The sequence below is a fragment of the Barbus barbus genome, assembly GCF_936440315.1.
Source record: "Barbus barbus genome assembly, chromosome: 23".
Classification (NCBI taxonomy): domain Eukaryota; kingdom Metazoa; phylum Chordata; class Actinopteri; order Cypriniformes; family Cyprinidae; genus Barbus; species Barbus barbus.
In genome coordinates, this window is record NC_136751.1 from 7,690,001 (window position 1) to 7,713,387 (window position 23,387).

General features: G+C 37.5%; 2 protein-coding genes across 3 annotated transcripts in view; one reads left to right on the forward strand and one right to left on the reverse strand.

Annotated features, from left to right (window-relative positions):
* The window catches only part of LOC306843228 (tropomodulin-2-like), a 34,846-nt gene extending 33,709 nt beyond the window's left edge, over window positions 1–1,137 (reverse strand). The window contains exon 1 of one of the 2 annotated variants that reach the window (XM_079374568.1): window positions 867–1,137. The gene's annotated coding sequence lies outside the window, so the exon portion shown is untranslated. The remainder of the gene's footprint in view (window positions 1–866) is intronic. The other variant, XM_079374569.1, reaches the window with a different exon arrangement.
* Window positions 1,138–4,352: 3,215 nt separating this feature from the next.
* LOC306842519 (RNA polymerase-associated protein LEO1-like) lies at window positions 4,353–21,415 on the forward strand. Its single transcript, XM_079373443.1, has 11 exons — window positions 4,353–4,431; window positions 5,064–5,813; window positions 6,523–6,621; window positions 6,710–6,804; window positions 13,182–13,330; window positions 13,430–13,609; window positions 13,711–13,845; window positions 15,181–15,316; window positions 16,617–16,806; window positions 19,140–19,237; window positions 21,085–21,415. Exons 1-11 carry the CDS (start codon window positions 4,374–4,376, stop codon window positions 21,190–21,192), a joined length of 1,998 nt encoding a protein of 665 aa, XP_079229569.1. The 5' UTR covers window positions 4,353–4,373; the 3' UTR covers window positions 21,193–21,415.
* Window positions 21,416–23,387: the final 1,972 nt, after the last annotated feature.

The window sequence follows — 23,387 nt, forward strand, 5'->3', positions numbered from 1 at the left end:
CTGAAAGCAGAACATGCTCGTTTGGAAATAGTTTTCAGTCTCTCACACACAATGCTTTTATGAACAGTGCTCTATGTTGCGTTATACTATATTGTGCATGTGCATTAAATCCCATGAGTCAGTTATGTAAAGCCACGCAGAGTCACGCCCCGGGTGGAGACCACACCCGTTATAACGACAACTCACGCTTACAGCTGCGCTACACAGCATCATTATACTAATAATAATAACAACAACAACGGGTCACTTTAAACATACAATTGACCTGCGCGAGGTTTGCATTTGCATCATCACCAACGCCCCTAAACCGATTTCCGTGCAGAATTAAATTACTAAACTAAATAATGTATATTAAAAAAAAAAGACAATTATTACAGCCATACAGATGTGGCCATTAAGGCAAAACGTCATTTACACAGCGCATTTTTAATAATACTTTCTAAAACAGTAAGTCATAAATAATGTATTAAGATACTGTAGTCATAATTCAAATACGCATTGTGTGATTTAGCCCAACTATTGTGTAATTAAGCCATGTCTGAATCAAAGTATGATTTACTATGATATCACATATGGACTCAAGTGTTAACTTACATTGATGAAAATAGTGAAGCATGTGCTAATTAGTTTTAATCATGTATCTGGTTTAATATATAAATGAGTACATATAATGGAATCGGTGTGCTATAATTCTGAGATAAATTGACATTTTTTGATAATTGTAATATCGTAAACTGTTCATCTGCTCACACAGCGCTCGAGCGCTTAGCCAGCTAAGTTAACCCTGAACTACACAAACCTCTACATTTATGACCTCTGTCCGAGTATTTACCTCACACTGACAGAGGACGAAATATATTTCTTACCTTAGTGAAATTCCTGCAAGCGTTTTACCCTTTATTGACCTATTCCTGGTCGGAAAGCAAAAAAAAATCCCGCACCCGTCTTCACTGTCTCAACGCTAGGGCGGTAACACAGGAAACGCTGGTGATTGACATCCACATCAGCCAATCAGAACGCAAGAGCACGCCCATAAACCACAGTTCCCGCCTAATGAGAATACGCAACCAATCAGAGAATGTAGAATTTTAGCGATACAAAGGAGCGTGGGATATGAAGTCCACAGGTGGCGTCATTATCAGCGTGATTATGTCATTGAATTATTCATTGATTATTGAGTATTTTAATGTTTTTACATTCATTGGTTTATTTGAATTATTACATTTTCTTAATTGTTCTGAGTTTTTTGTCAATAATTTAATTAATTAATTAATTTTAATAATTTGATTAAAGATATTAGAGATTATTTCATTTCTGTATTTTCTTAAATGGGTGCGTATAGAGTATTTACAGAGTGTTAACTTTTAGTTTTAGTTACTTTTTCTTATTTGTAAATGACTAAAAGTAAAGTATAAGTAAAGATAGAATGCATACTGTTATTAAATGAGAATTTCTTAGCTGCTTACATATTAATCATTCTTTTTAGTTTTTTTTTTTTTATTTGAGTATTTTTCCAAATCATACCTTTACAAAGATCAGCAAGCAATAAGATACTTGTGGAGACCTGTAGTGAAACTGGTCAGATCAGTGCACACACTGCTGAATGAGGTGTCACCCACATCTCATCCACCTGAAATAAAATCCCCAGAGAGGGGGATGAGGCATTTCAAAGCATTCTTTAAGTAGAAACTACACTCTGCATTGTATAATAGACACAGCAAAGATCTTGATTCATTTAGAATGTCAGATGATTAGAGAAATGCCTTTTTTTGTCAAAAATAAACATGCAAAACAAAACAATAAACAAAAAACATTGTTTACCAACAAACTGCTTAACTGTAATCTCAATCAGAAGCACTTATGAATATGCCTACTGTTATAGATTGTCCACTTATTTAAAAACTTATTAGTTATTAAAACCTTATGTGGATGTGTGGTATGTTGGTTTAAATAATGGCAGAAGTCCATTCATGTTGCACAGTGATGAACAAGAACTTTTTCAGCTACCCTGAAGCCATCAGCATTACATCATGTCTATCAGTCATCAGAGAATATCAGTGCCAGGTACTTTTTCAACGGTGTGTGAGGAAATGATGTCAGACTCAGGAATAGTAACTAACTGTTCTACGAGTAAGTAGAACAAGTAAGTAAGTAACTGTTCTACAACCTGAATTCTGGAAATGTTGGGATGTTTATTTAAATTTTAATAAAATGATAACTAAAAGACTTTCAAATCATATGAGCCAATATTTTATTCACAATAGAACATAGAGAACATAACAAATGTTTAAACAGAGACATTTTACATTTTTATCCACTAAATGAGCTCATTTCAAATTTGATACCTGCTACAGGTCTCAAAAAAGTTGGCACGGGGACAACAAAGGGCAAAAAAATCAAGAAATTTTTGAAAATATTCAGCTGGGAGAACATCTAGCAACTAATTAAGTTCATTTACATCAAATCTATAAAATGGATGTCTTAGAGAGGTAGAGTCTAAGTAAAGATGGGCAGAGGCTCTCCAACCTGTGAAAGAGTGTGTAAAAAGATTGTGGAATACTTTAAAAACAATGTTCTTCAACGTCAAATTGCAAAGACTTTGCAAATCTCATCATCTACAGTGCATAACATCATCAAACGATTCAGAGACACTGGAGAAATCTCTGTGCGTAAGGGACAAGGCCGAAGACCTTTGTTGGATGCCCATGGTCGTCGGGCCCTCAGACGACACTGCATCACTCATCGGCATGATTCTGTCATTGACATTACTAAATGGGCCCAGGAATACTTCCAGAAACCACTGTCAGTAAACACAATCCACCGTGCCATCTGCAGATGCCATGCAAAAAGGAAGCCATATGTGCAAAAAGGAAGCCATATGTGAACATGGTCCAGAAGCGCCTTTGTGTCCTGTGGGCCAAGGCTCATGGACTGTTTCAAAGTGGAAAAGTTTGCTATGGTCAGATGAGTCCAAACGCTATGTCCTCCAGGCTAAACAGGAAGGAGACATTCCAGCGTGTTATCAGCGTTCATTTCAAAAGCCAGCATCTCTCATGGTATGGGTGTGCATAAGTGCATATGGTATTTTAGAGCAACATATGCTCCCCTCCAGACGACGTGTATTTCAGCAGGACAATGCAAAACTACATACTGCAGTTATTACAACAGCATGGCTTCGTAGTAGAAGAGTCCGGGTGCTGAATTGGGCTGCCTGCAGTCCAGATCTTTCACCTATAGAGATCATTAAACGAAAAATACATCAAAGACGACCACGAACTCTTCAGCAGCTGGAAACCTATATCAGGCAAGAATGGGACCAAATTCCACCAAAACTCCAGAAACTCATAACCTCGATGCCCAGATGTCTTCAAACTGTTTTGAAAAGAAGAGGAGATGCTACACCATGGTAAACATGCCCCCATCCCAACTATTTTGAGACCTGTAGCAGGCATCAAATTTGAAATGAGCTCATTTTGCGCATAAAATTTTAAAATTTCTCAGTTTAAACATTTGTTATGCTGTCTATATTCTATTGTGAATAAAATTTTGTCTCGTGATTTGAAAGTCTTATAGTTTTCATTTAATTCAAATTTAAAAAACGACCCAACATTTGCGGAATTCGGGTTGTACTACTCTACTTCTACCTATCTTGTTTATCCATTGGTGAGCAAGTGATATAATGCTAAATTTCTCCAAAGCTGTTCCGATTAAGGAACAAAATCATCTACAGCCTTGGTAAAACAATTATGGTTTTGTAAAATGTGTAATTTTCATGAACTCAAAAGAAAAAGGAAGTTCTAAATACTCAATCAAGCCTGTTTCAATAAATAAATATACCCAGATCATCTGATTCAAAGGTTTACACTCCCAGCAGCTAATGCATTGTATTACATTAAGCAAATGTCATGAATTTTTGTAATATTCTTTTGTTGTGAAGATAGATAACATGCCTTTGGAGGGAAAATAAATGACCTGTAGGCCTACTTTGTGTGTTTTGTTCTTAATATTTATTTTTTACATAAAATCACTGCACTTATTTCACTCCTCCCCTGACTGCAGCCGCCTGCTCTCGTCTGCTTTGGCTTCTTACACTAACCTAATGATTCACTGCATGCAAGGGACTTTTTCTGCATAGACTATCTCCAGGGCTTTTACTTTAGAAAACAAAATCATCAGCCCTGCGTCCAAATGTGCACACTATCCACCCTGTCTGGCCTAAATAGTATTGAAAATGACTAATATCACAGAGAATTTAGGATGGATAGTATGCACATTGGGACGCAGACCAGGGCTTTTATTTTATAATGTGTTAGTGACGCTTTTATTTTATAAACTCTCACCCGGATGTTGATGATTATTTACAGCCGGTGAGGATGGCGGACATGGACGAGCTGTTCGGTAGTGATGGCGATAGCGATAATGAGCAGCGAGGTACTTTAGATTTGCATTATTGCATTAATGAATGAAGATGTGTTTCATTTATGTGTTATGCAGCTGTGTTTCTATCAGATGAGCTCATAGTCTTTCAGCACTGCACACATTTTTTCCCCCCCCATCACATTTTAGCAATATGATCAGATTACGTATGTTAAATTCAGTAGTTTATCAAACCTTTAGACTATATATATATATATATATATATATATATATATATATATATATATATATATATATATATATATATATATAAATAAGAAGTATGCATATGAGTGTCATATTTGATACATTTAGCTTTTATGGTTCATATGCAGTAGTCGCCATTTGAAGTGAATCAAAAAAGATAATTAGAGTTGTCCTAAGACGAGAACGCAGTTTGGTTTTAGGTTCTAGCACAACTTTGATGAAAGGTTTTGATCAACTTTAAATGTTGACTAGTGTAGTGAGATATAGAAGAATATGAAGCTCTTACATGTGGAGAAAAAGACCCAAATTATTGTTTTTACGGGCTGTGATTTCATGTGTAATGAATTTAAACTAAAGTATACTTTCAGTCAGTTTGGATAAAAGCTTATGTTAAATAATTTAGTAAACCAGCAGTGTATGTGTTGATGTGTCTCATCCAGATTCCGGCTCTGATTCGGAGCATGAGAGACCCAGATCTGCCAGCAACGCCTCTGGCAGCGAGAGTGACAGAGATCATGACGAGGATGAAGATGGTGGAAAGCCAAGCAATAAAGAGCTGTTTGGAGACGACAGTGAAGACGATCGTGGAAGCCAGCACAGCGGCAGCCAATCAGAACGATCCGGCAACCAATCAGATGCGAGTATGCACTCGGACAACGAACACAGCGGGTCAGAGGGCCACCATGAGGAGGATGATGATGACGATGAGAGGGGCCACAGATCAGATGTGGGGAGTCCAGCCTCAGGAGCAGGAAGCCACAGGTCTGACAGAGGAAGTGGAAGTCCAGGGTCAGAGGCGGGCAGCCCACGCTCAGAAGCAGGAAGTGGGCATTCAGATCCCGGCACACCTCATTCAGATCCCGGCACACCGCATTCAGATCCCGGCACACCGCATTCAGATCCCGGCACACCGCATTCAGATCCCGGCACACCGCATTCAGATCCCGGCACACCTCATTCAGATCCCGGCACACCTCATTCAGATCCCGGCACACCTCATTCAGATCCCGGCACACCTCATTCAGATCCCGGCACACCTCATTCAGACGGAGAGGGGTCAGGGAAAGATGTCCATTCTGGAGATGAGAGGTGGGGTGGAAAAAGTGACCAATCAGAGGATGAGGACAAACAGCAGAACTCAGACGATGATAGGGATCATTCTGACGATGAAGGGGAGAGACAAAAATCAGGTGAGGCATATTGGAATGGTATATGTGACTCTGCACCACAAAACCAGTCTTAAGTCGCTGGGGTATATTTGTAGCAATAGCCAAAAATACATTGTATGGGTCAAAATTATCAAGTTTTCTTTTATGCCAAAAATCAGTAGGATATTAAGTAAAGATCATGTTCCATGAAGATATTTAGTAAATTTCCTACTGTAAATATATCAGAACATCATTTTTGGTTAGTAATATGCATTGCAAAGGACTTTGGACAACTTTAAAGATGATTTTCTCAATATTTAATTTTTTTTTTTTTTAGCACCCTCTGATTCCAGATTTTCAAGTAGTTGAAAATCTCGACCAAATATTGTCTGATCCCAACAAACCATACATCAATGGAAAGCTTATTTATTCATATAAATCTCAGTTTCGATGAATTGACCCTTATGACTGGTTTTGTGGTCTAGGGTTACATATATACATGCATATATAGAACAAGACTAAGAAGAAATTCATGCATGTGTTGTGACATTTTTCATGAGAAGTTCTGTTGTGCGTATAAATATGATTAATCTATACAATTATTAGTGAATGAGACCCAATGTATTTGTGCCAAAAAATGAAGAACTACTTCTCAGGCAGCCTCTGAAATGTTGTTATTATTGGATAAAAAAAATTTATCTATAACCTGTTTATTTGAACAAATCTTTGTGATTGTGTTCATTTATTTCAGAGTCGTTGAAGGGCAGTGACAGCGAAGAGGAATTCACTCGCAAGAGAAAGAAAAAAATAGCTTCTGACTCTGATTCAGATTCTGACCCTGATGCACAGAGTGAGTGATAGATGTTTGAATGAATGATGAAACACACTGTCATACACACAGCAGCTCTGTTAAACTCTGTTTGTGTGTGTGTGTGTAGGTAAGAAGCCAGCAGCAAATGATCTGTTTGGGGAAGCAGATGATATTTCATCTGACAGCGATGCAGAGAAACCTCCCACACCTGGGCAACCAATGGTCAGATATTTGCACACACCGCCTCAGAATTTTCATTTTCTCAAGGCTGTGCCAAGCCACCTTTTTTACTTGTTTTGAAATATGATTGGTCACACTTTATTTTAAGGTCCGATTCTCACTATTAACATCGTTAACTATGAATTTTGTCTCAATAAACTCCTAATTAGCTGCTTATTAATAGTTAGTAAGGTAGTTGTTAAAAATTGGTATTGGGTAGCATTAGGTATGTAGAATATGGTCATGCAGAATATTAATAATAGGCATGCTAGCAATCAACTAGTTAATAGTGAAAATTGGTCCCTATACTAAAGTGTTACCATATGATTAAACTCATAACTCAAGTCATTTTCGTTATTATTTTATTTGAACATATTCCAGTTTTTATGCTGTAACTTGTTCTTGCACTGTGTTTACACTTGTTATTATTACTACTAGGGCTGCACGATATATTGCATGCGATTTGTCATGCGCATCTAGTGAGTAAAGCCGGTTCCATGATTAGTAGTAAATCTCAATCACCTGTTTTCAAATGGAGCGGCATTTAATACACAGAGCCGTAGTTCACTGACAAGCTACGCAATATCACGTTCAATATCGCAGGCGATTCATCTGCGATTCTGAGCACGAATTGCGTAGCTTTGTTGGTGAACTATGGCTGTGTTTCTTTTGTTGTTTGATTAACTTTAAAGCCACAGAGGCAGAGTATATTAGAATGCTATTACTTAATGCATGTATCCAATATGCCTATAGCTGTTTGTTCAGTTAAAACATAAACCACTGTGTTTACAGGAATATTTGCCAAGACGGGCATATTTTTTGTGTGTTTGTTTGGCTGATTAGGCACGTGCCTATGTACTTGCTTGTTTGTTTTCCATGCTATTTAAATAGTGTGTGCACAGTTTTTTTTTTTCCATTGAATCTCCAGCAAAAATAATGATGGTGTTTATGTATATGCCATTACTGTGATACAAAATTACTTCTACTATTATAATATGTTTGCCACACTGCTAACTCCTAATGTTAGGATGCTCTCCATGGCTGGTTGGCTTATAAAAGTGCAGTAAAATTTAATGCATTATATTCTACACTTCTTCTTTAGGGATGCAAACTTATAGCTGTTTTTAGTCCACAATGGGTCATCTGTGTATATTTTAGGACTAGGATTCTGCAAGGAGTCATAGGCAATGATATGAGAATCCAAAAAAACAAAAGAGCTTTGTGCTTGAAGTGCAGCTTGATTTACATACGCGCAGCTCAGGATCCAGTGTTTGCATTGCCTGAAGCGGCCTTATTTAATGCTGCTCCACACAAAGTTCATCTTTTCAGTAATTTAAAACACACCTTTGAAAATGCAAATGCAACAAAATTGAAAGCAAAGAAATGATTACAGCCATGAATATTACTATTGTAATTTTACTGTTCTCCAAAATAAAATTATTATTACTTATTATTTTACAGTATAATAGCATTATTACTATAGTAATACATTTATTTATTATTATTTTTAATTTCATAAAAATAATTAATAATAATAATTAGGGATGCACGATATGAAAAATTTTAACCGATACCGATAATCAAGTCTTTCTCATGGCCGATTCCGATACCGATAAGTAGAGCCCTGCACGGGCCTAAAATTTAGGCCCTAGCCCGGCCTTGGCCCGAGACGCTCAGGCCCTAGCCCCGACAGCTTATCAGAATTACCGGCCCGAGTCCGACCCGAGCCTATATCTAAGTTTGTGTTGAGAGTGGAAGCTAAAGCGTGCTCTGCAGGACATGGAGGCACCAGCAAAAACACTTTGATTGTTTTCAGTGGAAACAAGTTAAAATGGCCTACGTCGTCTTTTTTTTTTTTTTTTTTGGATAAAGGTAAGAGTAATACATCATTCAGATCTGTAAAGGCTCTACATGTATTTGTGTGCACTCACAATACCAACAAAAGGTAGTTCTTTTATAAAACAAAGAAAACAAACATGATGCGCTTTCTGCCATCTTTAACAGGAGCGCTTCAGCTGAGCGAATACATGCCTCACAGACATGATAAATATATCTATAGAAAGCTTTAAATTATCACTTAATGAAATAAAAAAATAGAAAACAAAAACTCTTATTATAATCTTAATTATAATCAATAAAGATGCATTTCTCTCTAAAGGCACTTCTAATGAGGAGACGCGAGTGAGGATCAGCAACTTCATCCTTGCGACACAGACTCAGAAAACATTAGTTTATTAGTAAATAATTCAAATATCTCCTTACTATTTCCCGCAGACACATTCAAGGTTATGTTTGCTGGGGTTTTTCAGCAAGCTTTAGCCTATTGTGTGCATTTGAACGCAGAACTATTCAGCTGCACTGAAGTCACTTGCGCACGCATATTTTTATATTATAATTTTCATATAATCTGCAGTTTGTGCACCCAGGAGAATACAAAATCTAAGATTCACTGATTCACTGGACCAAAACCTCCAACATGGCGCCGGTGATGGCAGCTATTGTGCGTTGCTCTTCAGTGTTCTTATTGTTTTTGTTTGTTTTTCCTGTTTTTTGTTTTTCAAATAAGATCAGTTTTACCTGGGATGACCTGCTGAACATTCGGCAGAACACACCACAAAATCTTCTACCGGTTTTTGATTTTTCGGACGTTTTGCTGGACATTGTAGTTGGCGGAGCCGTAGCTCTGGTCAAACGCTTCAGGAAGAGGCGCAGGTGGGGAAAGTGAGCCGGCGCGCTCGTGAAGCTTCGTTAGCGCGGATTTCGAACGGCGTTGCCTAGCATCCATCTGGCGAATCTCCGCTCTCTACCCAATAAAACGGACGAACTCCTTCTGCTCTCCCGGACAAACAAGGATTTTTCTAACTCTGCTGCTTTGTGTTTCACGGAAACCTGGCTGATATGGCGACATACCGGACAGCGCGATTCATCTGCCTAATTATCAGCTGATCAGAGCAGATCGGGACACGGAATCAACGGGGAAATCGCGCGGCAGCGGGACGTGCTTTTACATCAATGAGAGGTGGTGTACAGATGTAACTGTGTTAAAGGAGATGTGCTGTTCAGATCTAGAAACGCTCTTCATTAACTGCAAGCCGTTCAATTCGCCGTGGGAGTTCTGCTCGTTCATTCTCGTGAGTGTCTACATTCCACCGCAAGCGCACGTGAGCACAGCTTCACAGAAACTCACGGATCTGATCACAGAGAGTGAGCAACAACACCCGGACTCTGTTTTAATCATTCTCGGGGACTTTAATAAAGCAAATCTCTCCTGCGAACTGCCAAAATACAGACAGCACATCACATGTCCCACCAGAGACAGTAATATATTGGATCACTGTTACACAACAATAAAGGTCGCATATCACTCGGTTCCACGAGCAGCTTTAGGACTCTCTGATCACTGTTTGATTCATCTTATTCCATCCTACAGGCAGAAACTTAAGTCTGCAAAGCCTGTATTAAGATCTGTTAAAAGATGGACTACCGAAACAGAGCGGGATCTACAAGCCTGTTTCGACCTGACTGATTGGACTGTTTTTGAAGCTGCTGCAAATGATCTGGACGAGCTCACAGAGACTGTAACATCTTATATCAGTTTCTGCGAGGACATGTGCATTCCTACCAGGACTCATCTATTCTACAACAATGACAAACCATGGCTCACTGCCAAACTCCGTCAGGCCAAAGAAGATGCTCACAGAAAGGGGGATAAAGTCTTGTACAAACAGGCCAAATACACACTGGAAAAGGAGATCGGAGTGGCAAAGAGGAATTATTCTGGCAAGCTCAGGAACAAATTCTCTTCCAGTGATCCTGCTTCAGTGTAGATGGGAATGAAGGACATCACCAGCTTCAAGACACCATCCCCCAGCACTCTGGAGAATCAACACCTGGCAGATGACTTAAACGAGTTCTTTTGTCGTTTTGAACGATCACCCCACACCCGCCCAGAACACCTCTTCACACAACCATTAACACCTCCAGCAACCCTCCTCTCCCCCACACCTGCAATTCAAATCAGCGAAGATGATGTGTGCCAGGTCTTCAGGAAGAACAAAAGAAGGAAAGCACCTGGTCCAGACGGTGTGTCACCAGCCTGCCTAAAAATCTGTGCTGATCAGCTGGCCCCCATCTTCACACAGATCTTCAATAGATCACTGGAGCTGTGTGAAGTCCCCTCATGCTTCAAACGCTCCACCATCATCCCCGTCCCAAAGAAACCCAAAATTACTGGACTTAATGACTACAGACCTGTGGCCCTAACGTCTGTAGCCATGAAATCATTTGAAAGACTGGTTTTGGCTTATCTGAAGGACATCACTGGACCCTTACTGGACCCCCTGCAGTTTGCCTACAGAGCAAACAGGTCTGTGGATGATGCACATCTAAAGACCCCTCTGTCAAGCTCCTGAAGTTTGCAGACAACACCACACTGATCGGCCTCATCCAGGACGGTGACGAGTCTGCTTACAGACAGGAGGTTAAGGAGCTGGCTGTCTGGTGCAGTCTCAACAACCTGGAGCTTAACACGCTCAAAACTGTGGAGATGATCGTGGACTTCAGGAGAAACCCCCCTGCTCTCCCCCCACTCACCATCATGAACCGCACTGTGACTGCAGTGGAGTCATTCAGATTCCTGGGCACCACCATCTCTCAGGACCTGAAGTGGGATATTCACATTAACTCCATTGTCAGGAAGGCCCAGCAGAGGTTGTACTTTCTTCGCCAGCTGAGGAAGTTCAACCTGCCACAGGACTTACTGAAACAGTTCTACTCTGCCATCATCGAATCCATCCTACAACCCTCCCCACTCTCCAAGAACTGTACTTATCCAGAGTGAGCAAAAGGGCTGGCAAAATCACTCTGGACCCCTCACATCCAGCACACAACCTCTTTGAACTGTTACCGTCTGGCCGACGCTACAGAGCTCTGTGCACCAGAACGACCAGACACAGGAACAGTTTCTTCCCTCAGTCAATACATCTCACGAACACTCAATAATAAACGTGGAACACACAACTAATACATTATCCATTCACCACACTCACTTATTTTATTTTATTTTTCTCATTTCTAATTTGCACATACTTGACCTGTACATACATAGTTGCCTATATTATATATTGTGTTTTTTTGTTTTTTTTTGCTGCTTTGTACATTGGTTATTGGCTATTTCTTGTTATTTTGTTTTTATTACCTGTGTCCTGTCCTGTTACTGTCTCTCTGTTGCACTGTGGAGCTTCTGTCACTACAACAAATTCCTTGTATGTGTAAACATACTTGGCCAATAAAGCTCATTCTGATTCTGATTAAACTGATATTTTAGTAGCTCTGGCCTAACTGTAGCAAACATCAGTCCTGACTCTTCAAATGTTTTTTTGTTTTTTGTGTAAGGCACCACAATACTTTGTAACAGAAATGGTTTAACAGAATTATGACAGAACTATGGTTTATCTGCAATTAACAACTCATTAACAACAAATTTATATTCAAATATTTCATGCATAAAGAAATGCATCTATTCAACGTTTTTAGTGCACGAGGATGAGAAAGTTACATAGTCTTTAAGTCACGTGTTTTCAAATACATTATAAAAAAAATGCATTGACATTGCAGCACACCAAACGAACGACAGTCGCGCATCACAGATCAGATTTAATTTATCACCTGAGGAGAGTGAGTCGAGCTGACTGACAAGAGTGAGGTGAAAAAGACAAGATGATGGCAGAAGAGTTTCAAAATGCCTCAAAACTTTCCATCTCATTTATAAACGTTCTACGTTTTATAATTATTTGTTCCTCAGTCTTTACTGATTTTCAGTTTTGTATAGGCCTACCATGCATATTTAAAATTTGTAAGATATCTGTTATTTTATATTAGGCATATAGCATGGTGCATTTTTATTCGTTTTGTTAATAAAAGTTAGCTATATGTTCTATGTTGTATTTTGTTGTTGCTTGAATTAAATTGTCCGAATTGCCGTTAATTTAAAAGTGAAAATAAAATACGCACAATGCTTTTACAAGCCATTTAAGCAAAGGAAAGTGAGAAAACTCAAGCGAAATAAAAACAAACAACTGCTTGACACCGAATTGCCACTAATTTAAAAGTGAAAATAAAATGCGCACAGAGCTTACAAGCTATTTAAAACCTGAAGGAAAGCGAGGAAAAGAGAGAAGACTCAAACGACGATTTATCTGTCCGATAAATAACGTGCATCCCTAATAATAATAATTACATTGTCATCTTTTTCACCCTTGATGAGATTGCATCCCTGTTTCTGTCTCCCAAAACAGTCCTAATTTAGATATATAAGCATTAAAGTGACTTTTTTTTTTTAATCCTGTCTAACACCTGACTGATCTGAACTGAATGAACAGGATGCTGAGGACGGTCTGGAGGGAGATCAGCCGGAGGAGGAGCCGGCTCCAGAGACAAGGATCGAAGTGGAGATTCCTAAAGTCAGCACAGATCTGGGCAGTGAGCTCTTCTTCGTCAAACTACCCAACTTTCTCAGTGTGGAGCCCAGGTGTGTGAATGTCTCCTGGAACGCTGAACTGAAGTTGCTAAATGCTTCAACCAAACAGTCATTTGACTGTCTGTCTCCTTCCTCACCGTCTCTCCATAGGCCTTTTGACCCTCAGTACTACGAGGATGAGTTTGAGGATGAGGAGATGTTAGATGAAGAAGGACGAACCCGTCTGAAGCTGAAGGTGGAGAACACCATCAGGTGGCGGTCTCGGCGTGATGAGGAGGGCAATGAAATCAAGGACAGCAATGCACGAATTGTTAAATGGTCAGATGGCAGGTGAGGATAAGCATGCAGATTTTAGTGTTGAAGTGCTGAGTAATGTTCTTAAGGTATAATGAAGCAAAGCTATGGAAATGAGCATTACTCTCGTTCGGCAGCATGTCTCTGCACCTGGGGAATGAGGTGTTTGACGTGTATAAAGCTCCACTGCAGGGTGACCACAACCACCTGTTCATCCGCCAGGGTACAGGACTGCAGGGTCAGGCTGTGTTCAAGACCAAACTCACCTTCAGGTGTGTTTCTCTGTCTCTCAGACACGCACAAACACACACACACACACACACACTTTATTTAGTTATATGAATGGTGACATTGCATAGACTTCTATTGTTTTTATATACACCTAGTTATACATACTATAACCTAACCCTAACAGAAGAGACTTAATAATTATAATATCAATAATAATAATTTTCATAGCATTTTTATAAATGAGGACACCCCCAAATTGAGACTTGGGAGATTTTTTTTTTTTTTTTTGGCACATTTAGCTATATATATATATATATATATATATATATATATATATATATATATATATATATATATATATATATATATATATATATATATATATATATATATATATATATATATATATAATTTTTTTTTTCTTTTTTTAATTTATTTAATTAAAATGAAACTTGTAAGGAAATATTAAACGATTAATACACACTTATTCATTCTATATATAATTTTATATATGAATATAGTGAGTTTTCATTATTAGACAATGATTTAAATTAAATATAGTAAACTTTAAAATGAATTATTTTAAAGAAATACTTTGGGTTTAAAAAAAGTTCATCATGATTACATTTAAATTAGATCAAATTTGGCTTGAGGGCCACAAAGGCTGCCAGCCTGCCACGTAATGAAAATATTAAGGATACAAAGTGTGTTAAAAAAGTGGTATTACTTTAGATTAGGGGACACATATTCACTATTAACAAATATTTTTTTCCCTCAATAAACTCCAAATTTGTTGCTTACTAATAATTAGTAAGGTAGTTGTTAATTTTAGGCATTGGGTTGGGTTAAGGGATCTAGAATATGGTCATGCAGAATAAAGCATTAATATGTGCTTTATTCTGTAATATGCATGCTAATAAGCTCCTAGTTAATATTGAGAACTGGTCCTTAAAATAAAATGTTACCAAAAAAAGATTAAACAGTTGATTAATAGTTGAACTCTGTGGGAGCTGTGTATTTCATGTTTTATCATGAGTGAAATGCTGTATTGACCAATCATCATCCAGAACCACAACTTTTTGGTTTAGCTATGGATTATTGAGATGTTGACCAGCCACCAATCCACCAGCAGGGGTCTCTCAGGTTTGTTAAATAACATGGACATGAGTGCTTTTTTTTTTTTTTGTCAGCAAGATTTAGGTTTAAAATTAGTACATATTTCAAGTTAAGTATTTTTAATCCTTTTTAAGCTTTTTTGCAATGTGACAGATTTTTAAAAGTACACCTGTTTCATGCAGTTTCTCGGTTAATATGCATTTACAATCATTCTAAAAAGTTTAAAGTGGTTTTATATTATTATGCGTGTGTCTTTGCAGACCTCACTCCACAGACAGCGCCACGCACAGGAAGATGACCCTCTCTCTCGCTGACCGCTGCTCAAAGACACAGAAGATCCGAATTCTTCCCATGGCCGGCAGAGACCCAGAATCCCAGAGAAATGAGATGATAAAGGTAAAACAAATGCATGCATTTCACTCAGCAAAGAGATTTGAGTTTAACCCAAGACTGATGGAAAATTCTGCAGGATTTATATCAATGCAGAAATGCAGTGAGTTTTCAGAGGGTGGTTATATCACAACTTAAATCCTCCTGAATGGAAAAACTCTTCTTCCTGAAAACCTGGAGATTTCAGAGGAAACTAGGTCATAAAGCTGTCCTGCTAGGGAGTTGAACCAGTATTTTTTGGTACTTAAAGAACAAGATTACACACAGTGACTCAGCTTTTGTAATTTCATTTTACAAAATCTCATCATAAATATCTGATAAGCTATTGCATAAGACAGCGGACACATAACAGACTTATCGGAGTCTATGAAGATCAGGCCATCTCGGCTCACAGCACGTTTCCTCACACACAGCAGATCTTGGCAGCAGCAGGTTATGCGCGTATGATTTCAGCCGTGTTATCTAAACAGATTGTCCAACAACTAAAGTAGATTACTGTAAATGTTTTATCTATTTCCTCTCTCTCTCATTTATCTCCTTCTGACCAGAAGCCTAATGTCCAAAGAGCCAGATTTCATATCAGATGGACAAACATAAGTCAGTCCCAAAGAACCAGACACCATTAGACAGTCTTGCTGGAGTTAAAGTGGCGACAGTGCTCTGGATAATTTCTCTTGTAAATGAAGAGCTATACAATTATTTCACAAGTTTTATCGAAAGTGACTTTCACAGATAATAATCATGCATAAATAGGGTTTATGCTGTCTGTACCTGTTTATGACTCGGCTGGGCCCCATTCAAATGTTGGGATCAGTAAGTTTATAATTATTTTATTCAGCAATAATGTATTAAACTGAGCAAAACTTACTTTTTTAAACTTTTTATTTATAAAAGAGTTTTTCACAAAAAATAGTAAGCAGAAAAACATATTCAAAATTGTTAATAAGACACGAGCAGCAAATCAGCATATTAGAATGATTTATGTAAGATATATCTGTTTAGTATCTAACAAACCCCAGCAGTCTCTGTAAAATAATTGCATTAAAAAAAAATCCTTATCTGGTTATGATTGACTGGAAAGGTCATGGAAAATCACTGGTGAAAAGCGTGGGAACTCTGGATTTAAATTTAATATACAAAACTCTTTATTAAATCCAATAAGGTTTAGTTATTAAATCCTTTTTTATTACTTGGATAAAATGCATTTATATTTATCTTCACGTTGACTGATAAACTAGGATGTGGATGTGTTCAGTTCTGCGGTGATAGTGAGTTTGTTTTTGTGTGTGTGTGTGTGTCTGTGCAGAAAGAAGAGGAGAGGTTGCGTGCGTCTATCCGCCGTGAATCCCAGCAGAGGCGCATGAGAGAGAAACAGCATCAGCGAGGTCTGAATGCTGGGTATCTGGAGCCAGACCGCTATGACGAGGATGAGGAGGGTGATGAATCCATCAGCCTGGCTGCCATCAAGAGCAAATATAAGGGTGGAGGTCTGAGGGGTAGGTGACATGCAAGACGACATACAAACACATGGGGCGTTATGTATACATTGCCCCAAAGGTTTCAGATTGTATGAAGATCCATGCAAAGACCGCTTTACAAATAGCATTTAGCGTACATGCAGTATTGCTTACTCTCTTCTTTTTGAAATATCTATACATGAAATAACTAGTCTGGCCATAGCTATTTTTAATCATGCTTAAGTTCTGTATATCAACTCTGATGATGCACCTGAAATGCACTTAAAATGCACTTTTTACCAAAACAAAGAAAATCACAGAAAAGAGAATCACATTGGGATGTAAACATGGGAGCGATGTTGGCATCCAAAAAGTTGTTTATTTAAAGCTGATGTGCAAAATAATATAGTTAGAAGCATAACTAAAACAAAACGTTTTTAATAAAAACACTCTTAAAATTAAAACTGCTAGTTGCTAAGAATAAAAAATAGTAACCTTGTTCGACTTGCTCTTAACTACTCGACTAGTTCTTATTACTGATAGTGACAGCCATGCACATTTTTCCTGCTCTTACTAATTGGAATGTTCCATTTTTATAAAATAAACTCTTGCTGCACCATATAATTTAATAAGTACACAAGATAACTAAGAGCAAAAGTTAAATCCAACATATAATAAAATGAGCGTTTCTCTACAATTTTGCGCTTTTTTTGAGGCCATGCCCACTCAGATAAATCAGGAAACCTAAACCAAACTGCATGTAACTTTCTTAAAATGCATAAGAACAGTAAGAACACAATCAAAACCGTGTTGGTAGACATTGTCAAGGTCTCGCCATCACAATAATGAGTATTCAAAATACGCCTCTATAGTTATTCTAGCAAACTATTGAGCTTATGGACATTGTTTGGCTTTCTTGGGATAAATGTAACGTTATATGACATATTGTTTACAAACTGTTATATTGACATCTTTCTGTACCTGAAACACCGAGACATGATACATTTCAGTTGTAATGTTTCACTTATACTTTCAACATACCTTCTGATGTTTATCCAGGTGCTGTTATTCCAATTAAATGGTGTCAAAACGATGGCTATTACTCGAAATATGTGATAAAACTGACAGAATTTGCAAGCTTTGAAACACTTTTCACACCAAAAGTCACAAAGCAAAGCTTATTGTGATTATTGGAGGGTAAGCATGATACAAACAATATTCAGTGAAGTTTTGTTAATACATCAACTTAAAAATAATAGACTAATTATCGGATTTTGAAAGTGAACCACAAATAAAAATGAGAAATGGATATTGTCAACCCAGCCCTAGGTGTATGACTTTCATCATTAAGAAGAAAATTGTTAAAAAAATGCAGCGAAATGGCAGTACATGGGAGTCAAGATTTTGAAGCCCCAAAAAAGTCTGTCCATCCATCATAAAAAGTACTCATTAAATAAAAATAAAATTTTACAAAGTTTTAAATATGGATATTTTTCTTACACATACGCATCGTTTAGCTTCAGAAGGCCTTTATTAACCCCCTGGAGCTGTGTGGAGCACTTTTTATGATGGATGTATGCACTTTTTTTGGGCTTCAAAATCTCAATCCCCATTCACTGCCATTATAAAGCTTGGAAGCTTTTTTTTTTATATAACTCTGATTGTATTTGCCTGAAAGAAGATAGTCATATACACCTAGAATGGCTTGAGGGTGAGTAAATCGTGGGGTCATTTTCATTTTTGGGTGAACTATCTATAATTTTTATGCTGTTTTGATGAAATTTTCAGTTGCAGTAATTCGTGTACCAGTAATGATAATATCCGTACAATAGTACCAATGCAGATACATGCTACCCCCAAAATTATTTTACACCAACTTAAAATCAAATCCAGTCGCATCTGCACCAATAGCTGTAGTGTGAAAATGGCCGTCTCTACAGGAAGTAGGTCAGTTGAAATGGCCTCTGAATTGTGGTGGAGTGCTGTGTCTGTCGTCTATATTGTATTCCCTCGCTCTCCCGTGAGTCAGTGTTTCTGCACAACAGATTCTTTGAGTGAGTTCGAGACCTGCTGCGATCAGCTAGAACATTCTGCACTGCAACAACAGCTTGTGTTCCCAAAACAGCATGTCTCATGCACGCACACGCTTTCTCACTGACAGTAACCGTTACAGCCGTTAGCCGATTACCTGCTGGCTCCTTAATACTGCATTATGCCGGAGTCCGACTGAGATTTAGATTAGTTTGTTCAGTTTGATTTGTTTGTGCCAGTAAGAGGTATTTACTGAAAGAACATCTCTCTGGAATGCTTGAAAATCAGTCCTGAATTCTGAGCTGGGCTTAATTGTTTGTTTGTTTGTTTGTGGGTCATAGAGGAACGAGCCAGGATCTATTCTTCAGACAGCGATGAAGGTTCTGATGAAGACAAGGCCCAGCGGCTGATGAAGGCCAAGAGACTGGACAGTGATGAGGTGAACATTTCAGTCCAAATAGACAATTTGAGAAATAAAAATCATCAAAAATTTTATGTTAATAACGTCACAACCATGAGCATAACAGTGACTTCTCAGTTTTCAGCAGCCTTGGTTACAGATGGGTATTTCCCATTCATTTCTTCAAAAGATCTAAGCCTTGAATCGAACCAAACCGCTTTAAATTCGGTCATTTCCTCACACACATGTTGCTCCAAACCCATAGAACTTCCTTTTATCTACAAAACACAAGATATGTTTAGTGTTCTCTCATCATATTTGTCCATCCATTAAAGTCCATGCAACCAAAACTCTCCAAAAGACATTATACAAATTTGACAGATGAGAATGAACCTTTACAAAAGCCTTAACAAAAATTGATCATGTATCTTCAGAAGACTAAGAACTTTGAAGCTTGAACATTTTGGTTTTGTGGACTTTCACTGGATGGACAAAAGTGAAAAATATCTTGAAGATGAATCGCAACATTTGATTATTTTGCCGTGTTCTGATTGGTAAATCCTGCATAAGGATTGTATTGTATTTCTAAAATTATTTACTGTAGGGGGTACATTTATTTGTTCTTTTTAAAGCTTAAAAGTCTAGCCAATCATAAGATACACGAGAGTTTGGAAAAAATTAAAACACTAAAACTTGTATCAAAGAGAAATGGAGGACAGAATGTGTAATAATTTTTACTGATGAAGAGTGGTCTAATATATGGAAATTTCTATGGAAATCAACTAGTTCATTAAATTGGAAGGAATACTGTTGGAAAAACCTTATTAGATATTTTAAAACACCAGTACAAACAGCCAAATACAATAAAATCTCTTCAAATTGTTGGAGAAACTGTGGATGTAATGAAGCAAATCACTATCATATCTTTTGGGAATGGCTACACATTCAAGAATACTGGAAAGAAATACAGGAGTCTCTTGGATATATTTTTAGAAGAGACATACCTCTAGAAAGCAAATTGTTGTATTTTGGCTGCAGATATCCAGATATAGTAACAGCAGTTAATAAATACCTGATAGGTGTGCTTTTGGCAGCCAGTAAGAAAGCAATCACACGTAAATGGTTAAAACGAGAGACCAACTTCAGATAATTGGATAGATGTGACCATAGAGATTTATACAATGGAAAAGATTACTTTTTGGTTAACTTAAAGAAGGATACCTTTCTGGGAAAGTGGAGGAAATGGGTTGAATATGTATCAGATAGAAGGTCTGATTTTGTTGCTAAAAATAATTAAAAGATGATCAATATATAGACATACATGTAGAATATATGCTTATGAATACGCATGTACTCTGTTCAATATTTATATACATAATGATGATCATTTGAGGTTATTATGGATGGAATTGAAGTAGGACACGTGTTCTCACCCTGGATTTTTATGCACTTTATTTTAATGTTACTTTTATTTGTAAGAAGGAAAACAGGTAATATTTTGAAACAATTTAACGAAGGTTGAGTATAAATTATAGTTAAAACATCCTAGGTAATTGTACAAGAAATTCTGTGGTTGCATTGAGCAATGTATGTAACTTGAAATATGCTACAGGATTGTACTCAAATGAATGTTCGCAACAAACAAAAATAAAATGAAGAAAAAAAAAAGTCTAGCAAATCATAACAGAGGTCATTTACGTATATAGAAGTCTTAAAGATACAGCAGCAAAAAAAAAAAAGTCAGTGTAGTTCTGAGGCTCTAAGAGGCTTAAAATGGTCAAGAAAAGCTAAATTCTGAATAATTTTGGTCGAAGACACCTTAACAACATAAACGGACTTTAGGAGATAAAAATTTATTTTGGGGATTTATTTATCCTTTCTTTTAGGAGGGAGAGAACTCTGGAAAGCGGAAGGCAGAAGAAGATGAGGAATCTGCTGCCAAGAAACCCAAAAAATATGTCATCAGTGATGAGGAGGAAGAGGAAGACGAGTGATGTTTTTTTTTTTTTTATCGTATCGTGATTGGATAATCACAGTAAAGTAGGTGTCTAATCCAGAAAATCAAACCTGCAGTTATTTGTTTGTATATTTTATAAAGTCGGAAAATGCTCATCATTGCAACACATCAATAAAGAGCAATAAAGGCCTGCCTGTGGTTTATTAAATGTGTAGCTAAAAGATTATTCATTAATAATAAATTCACTTCTTAAATTCCTCAGCATTTTGACCCCTGAATTTGTCAGAAATGTCAAACCCCTGAAAACAAAACAAAAAAAGGTTGGACTTATGTTAACAAAAAGGCCTAAATTCCTACACGGTTAAAGTTGAATATGTCTTGTGTGCTTTACATGTGCAGATGAATTCGGGCCGTATTTTTTATTTGCGTCCTGGTAAAAAGATCAATCTAATTATAACCTGTTATTTATGAAGGCTGTTGGGTGAGAGAACATCATCGCAGGTGCAGTTTTATTATTGACATGGAGTGTGTCTGTTTGTGTTGGTGTGAGTTTTCTTTGCTGCGACTGCTGAATCTTCCGGCGAGAGAGATTTGAAAGGAGGTTTATGTACAGATCTCGCCCCTTGGCCTCAGAATGACGCTCACATACACACGCTTGTACTTCCTGAAAGGTAATACAGGCCTTACTCTGCGTTTGTTCTCTTTTATTGCTGCAGAGCTTCTGATCTGTCGGGTCACCTCTCTACACCTGCAGACGCATTTTGACCAGCTTGCTTTGTTTAGCTCTTTTTAGCTCAGTTTGCTGACATAAGTATCAGTATTGTTATTTCTCATATGTAGCATTGCTTAACATAAGATATAAGAATATGGACAACTACACCTGTCAAGAATATCAAAAATAATATTTTTTCATAATAAAAAAACATTTTTTGAATTGATATAATTTTGATTACAATAATATTGTCATTACATTAAAATTAAATACAAATAAACTGTTTTTCCCACTACAATAAAAACCGCAGAGGTTTAATCATAAGACTAAGCATTTATATATCTTACTAAGACATAATTGGGAGATACAGAGTAACTCCGTGTTCTCCTATCATGAGCCTTAAAAGCCTGATGTATCAAATACTCAGCAAAAAACAACTGCAGGTTAAATAAAGTGTTCCATTAAAAATGTATTATGTATACTATATATATATATATATATATATATATTATTATTATTATTTTTTTTCAGGCTTTACAGTGTTAACTGTAATTAAAATGAACCTTAATATAAATTTAGTTTTTGTTAATTAAATACATCCTAAAGATAAAATACCTTAGCAACCTCATATAAATATCCTGGCAACCACCCAAAACATCTTTGCATCATGGCGATGAATTTTTACCCCTCACATTTTCTTAAGCTAATTTAACATTCCAATTCTTTTTGTTTTTCTCTCATGTTCCTATTATGTATCCAGCAGAAGGTTCCTTAGGTGATTTAGCAGTCGTGATTGCGTAAATGACTTGTTATTCATTCCACAACACTCTCCTCCGTTCATCAGCACACAGAGGAATCCCCTTTTCATCTTCATTTTGCCTCAGGGCTGTACTGGCTCTAGTAATGAAATCAAATAAGCACACGTAATCACACACTGCAGCTGTCACACACACTCGTGTCCTTCTTCTTCATCGGTAAATACACACACACACACATACACACACACACACACGTTCCTCACAGATGCTGACAGAAGTGTTTTGTGTTGTACAGGTGTGTCTCATGTCTATACAATCACACACACAATACAGTGAGTTACGCCACATACAATTATCATGTCTGTTGTGATTACGGTGTGAATCGACTGTATGTACAAGACTGTTTTGCTGCTGAAGGTGTGGAGAACCCTGCAGTGTGTTTATTACCTCCCTGACAGTAGCAGTGGATGTCTCTCTCTCTTTCTTTCTCTCTCTGCAGTACTGTTATGTAATGGAGTGGCAGTGCTGGTAGGCCATGGACACAGACGGGGGGGGTTCAGACCTCTGCAGCATTTCCTCTCTGTCTCTACCCCCCATCTCTCGGCCCACTGTAGCTCTTGTGGTCAGTGCTGCAGTTGTTGGCTGCACTCAGAATGGAATTAGTTTACTGCATACTGTGTAGTATATGCTGTATCCTGCTAAAAATACTGTGAAAGAGACAATGTAGAAGTCTGATTGTTAGTAATGAGAAATAAACTCTGA

Excerpts from the sequence above, each read along its gene's own strand:
- LOC306842519 (XM_079373443.1), top strand. The coding sequence starts at position 4,374 with ATGGCGGACATGGACGAGCTGTTCGGTAGTGATGGCGATAGCGATAAT. Across the intron at positions 6,622-6,709 it reads TTCTGACCCTGATGCACAGA|GTAAGAAGCCAGCAGCAAAT; the intron begins GTGAGTGATAGA and ends GTGTGTGTGTAG. Across the intron at positions 19,238-21,084 it reads AGAGACTGGACAGTGATGAG|GAGGGAGAGAACTCTGGAAA; the intron begins GTGAACATTTCA and ends CCTTTCTTTTAG.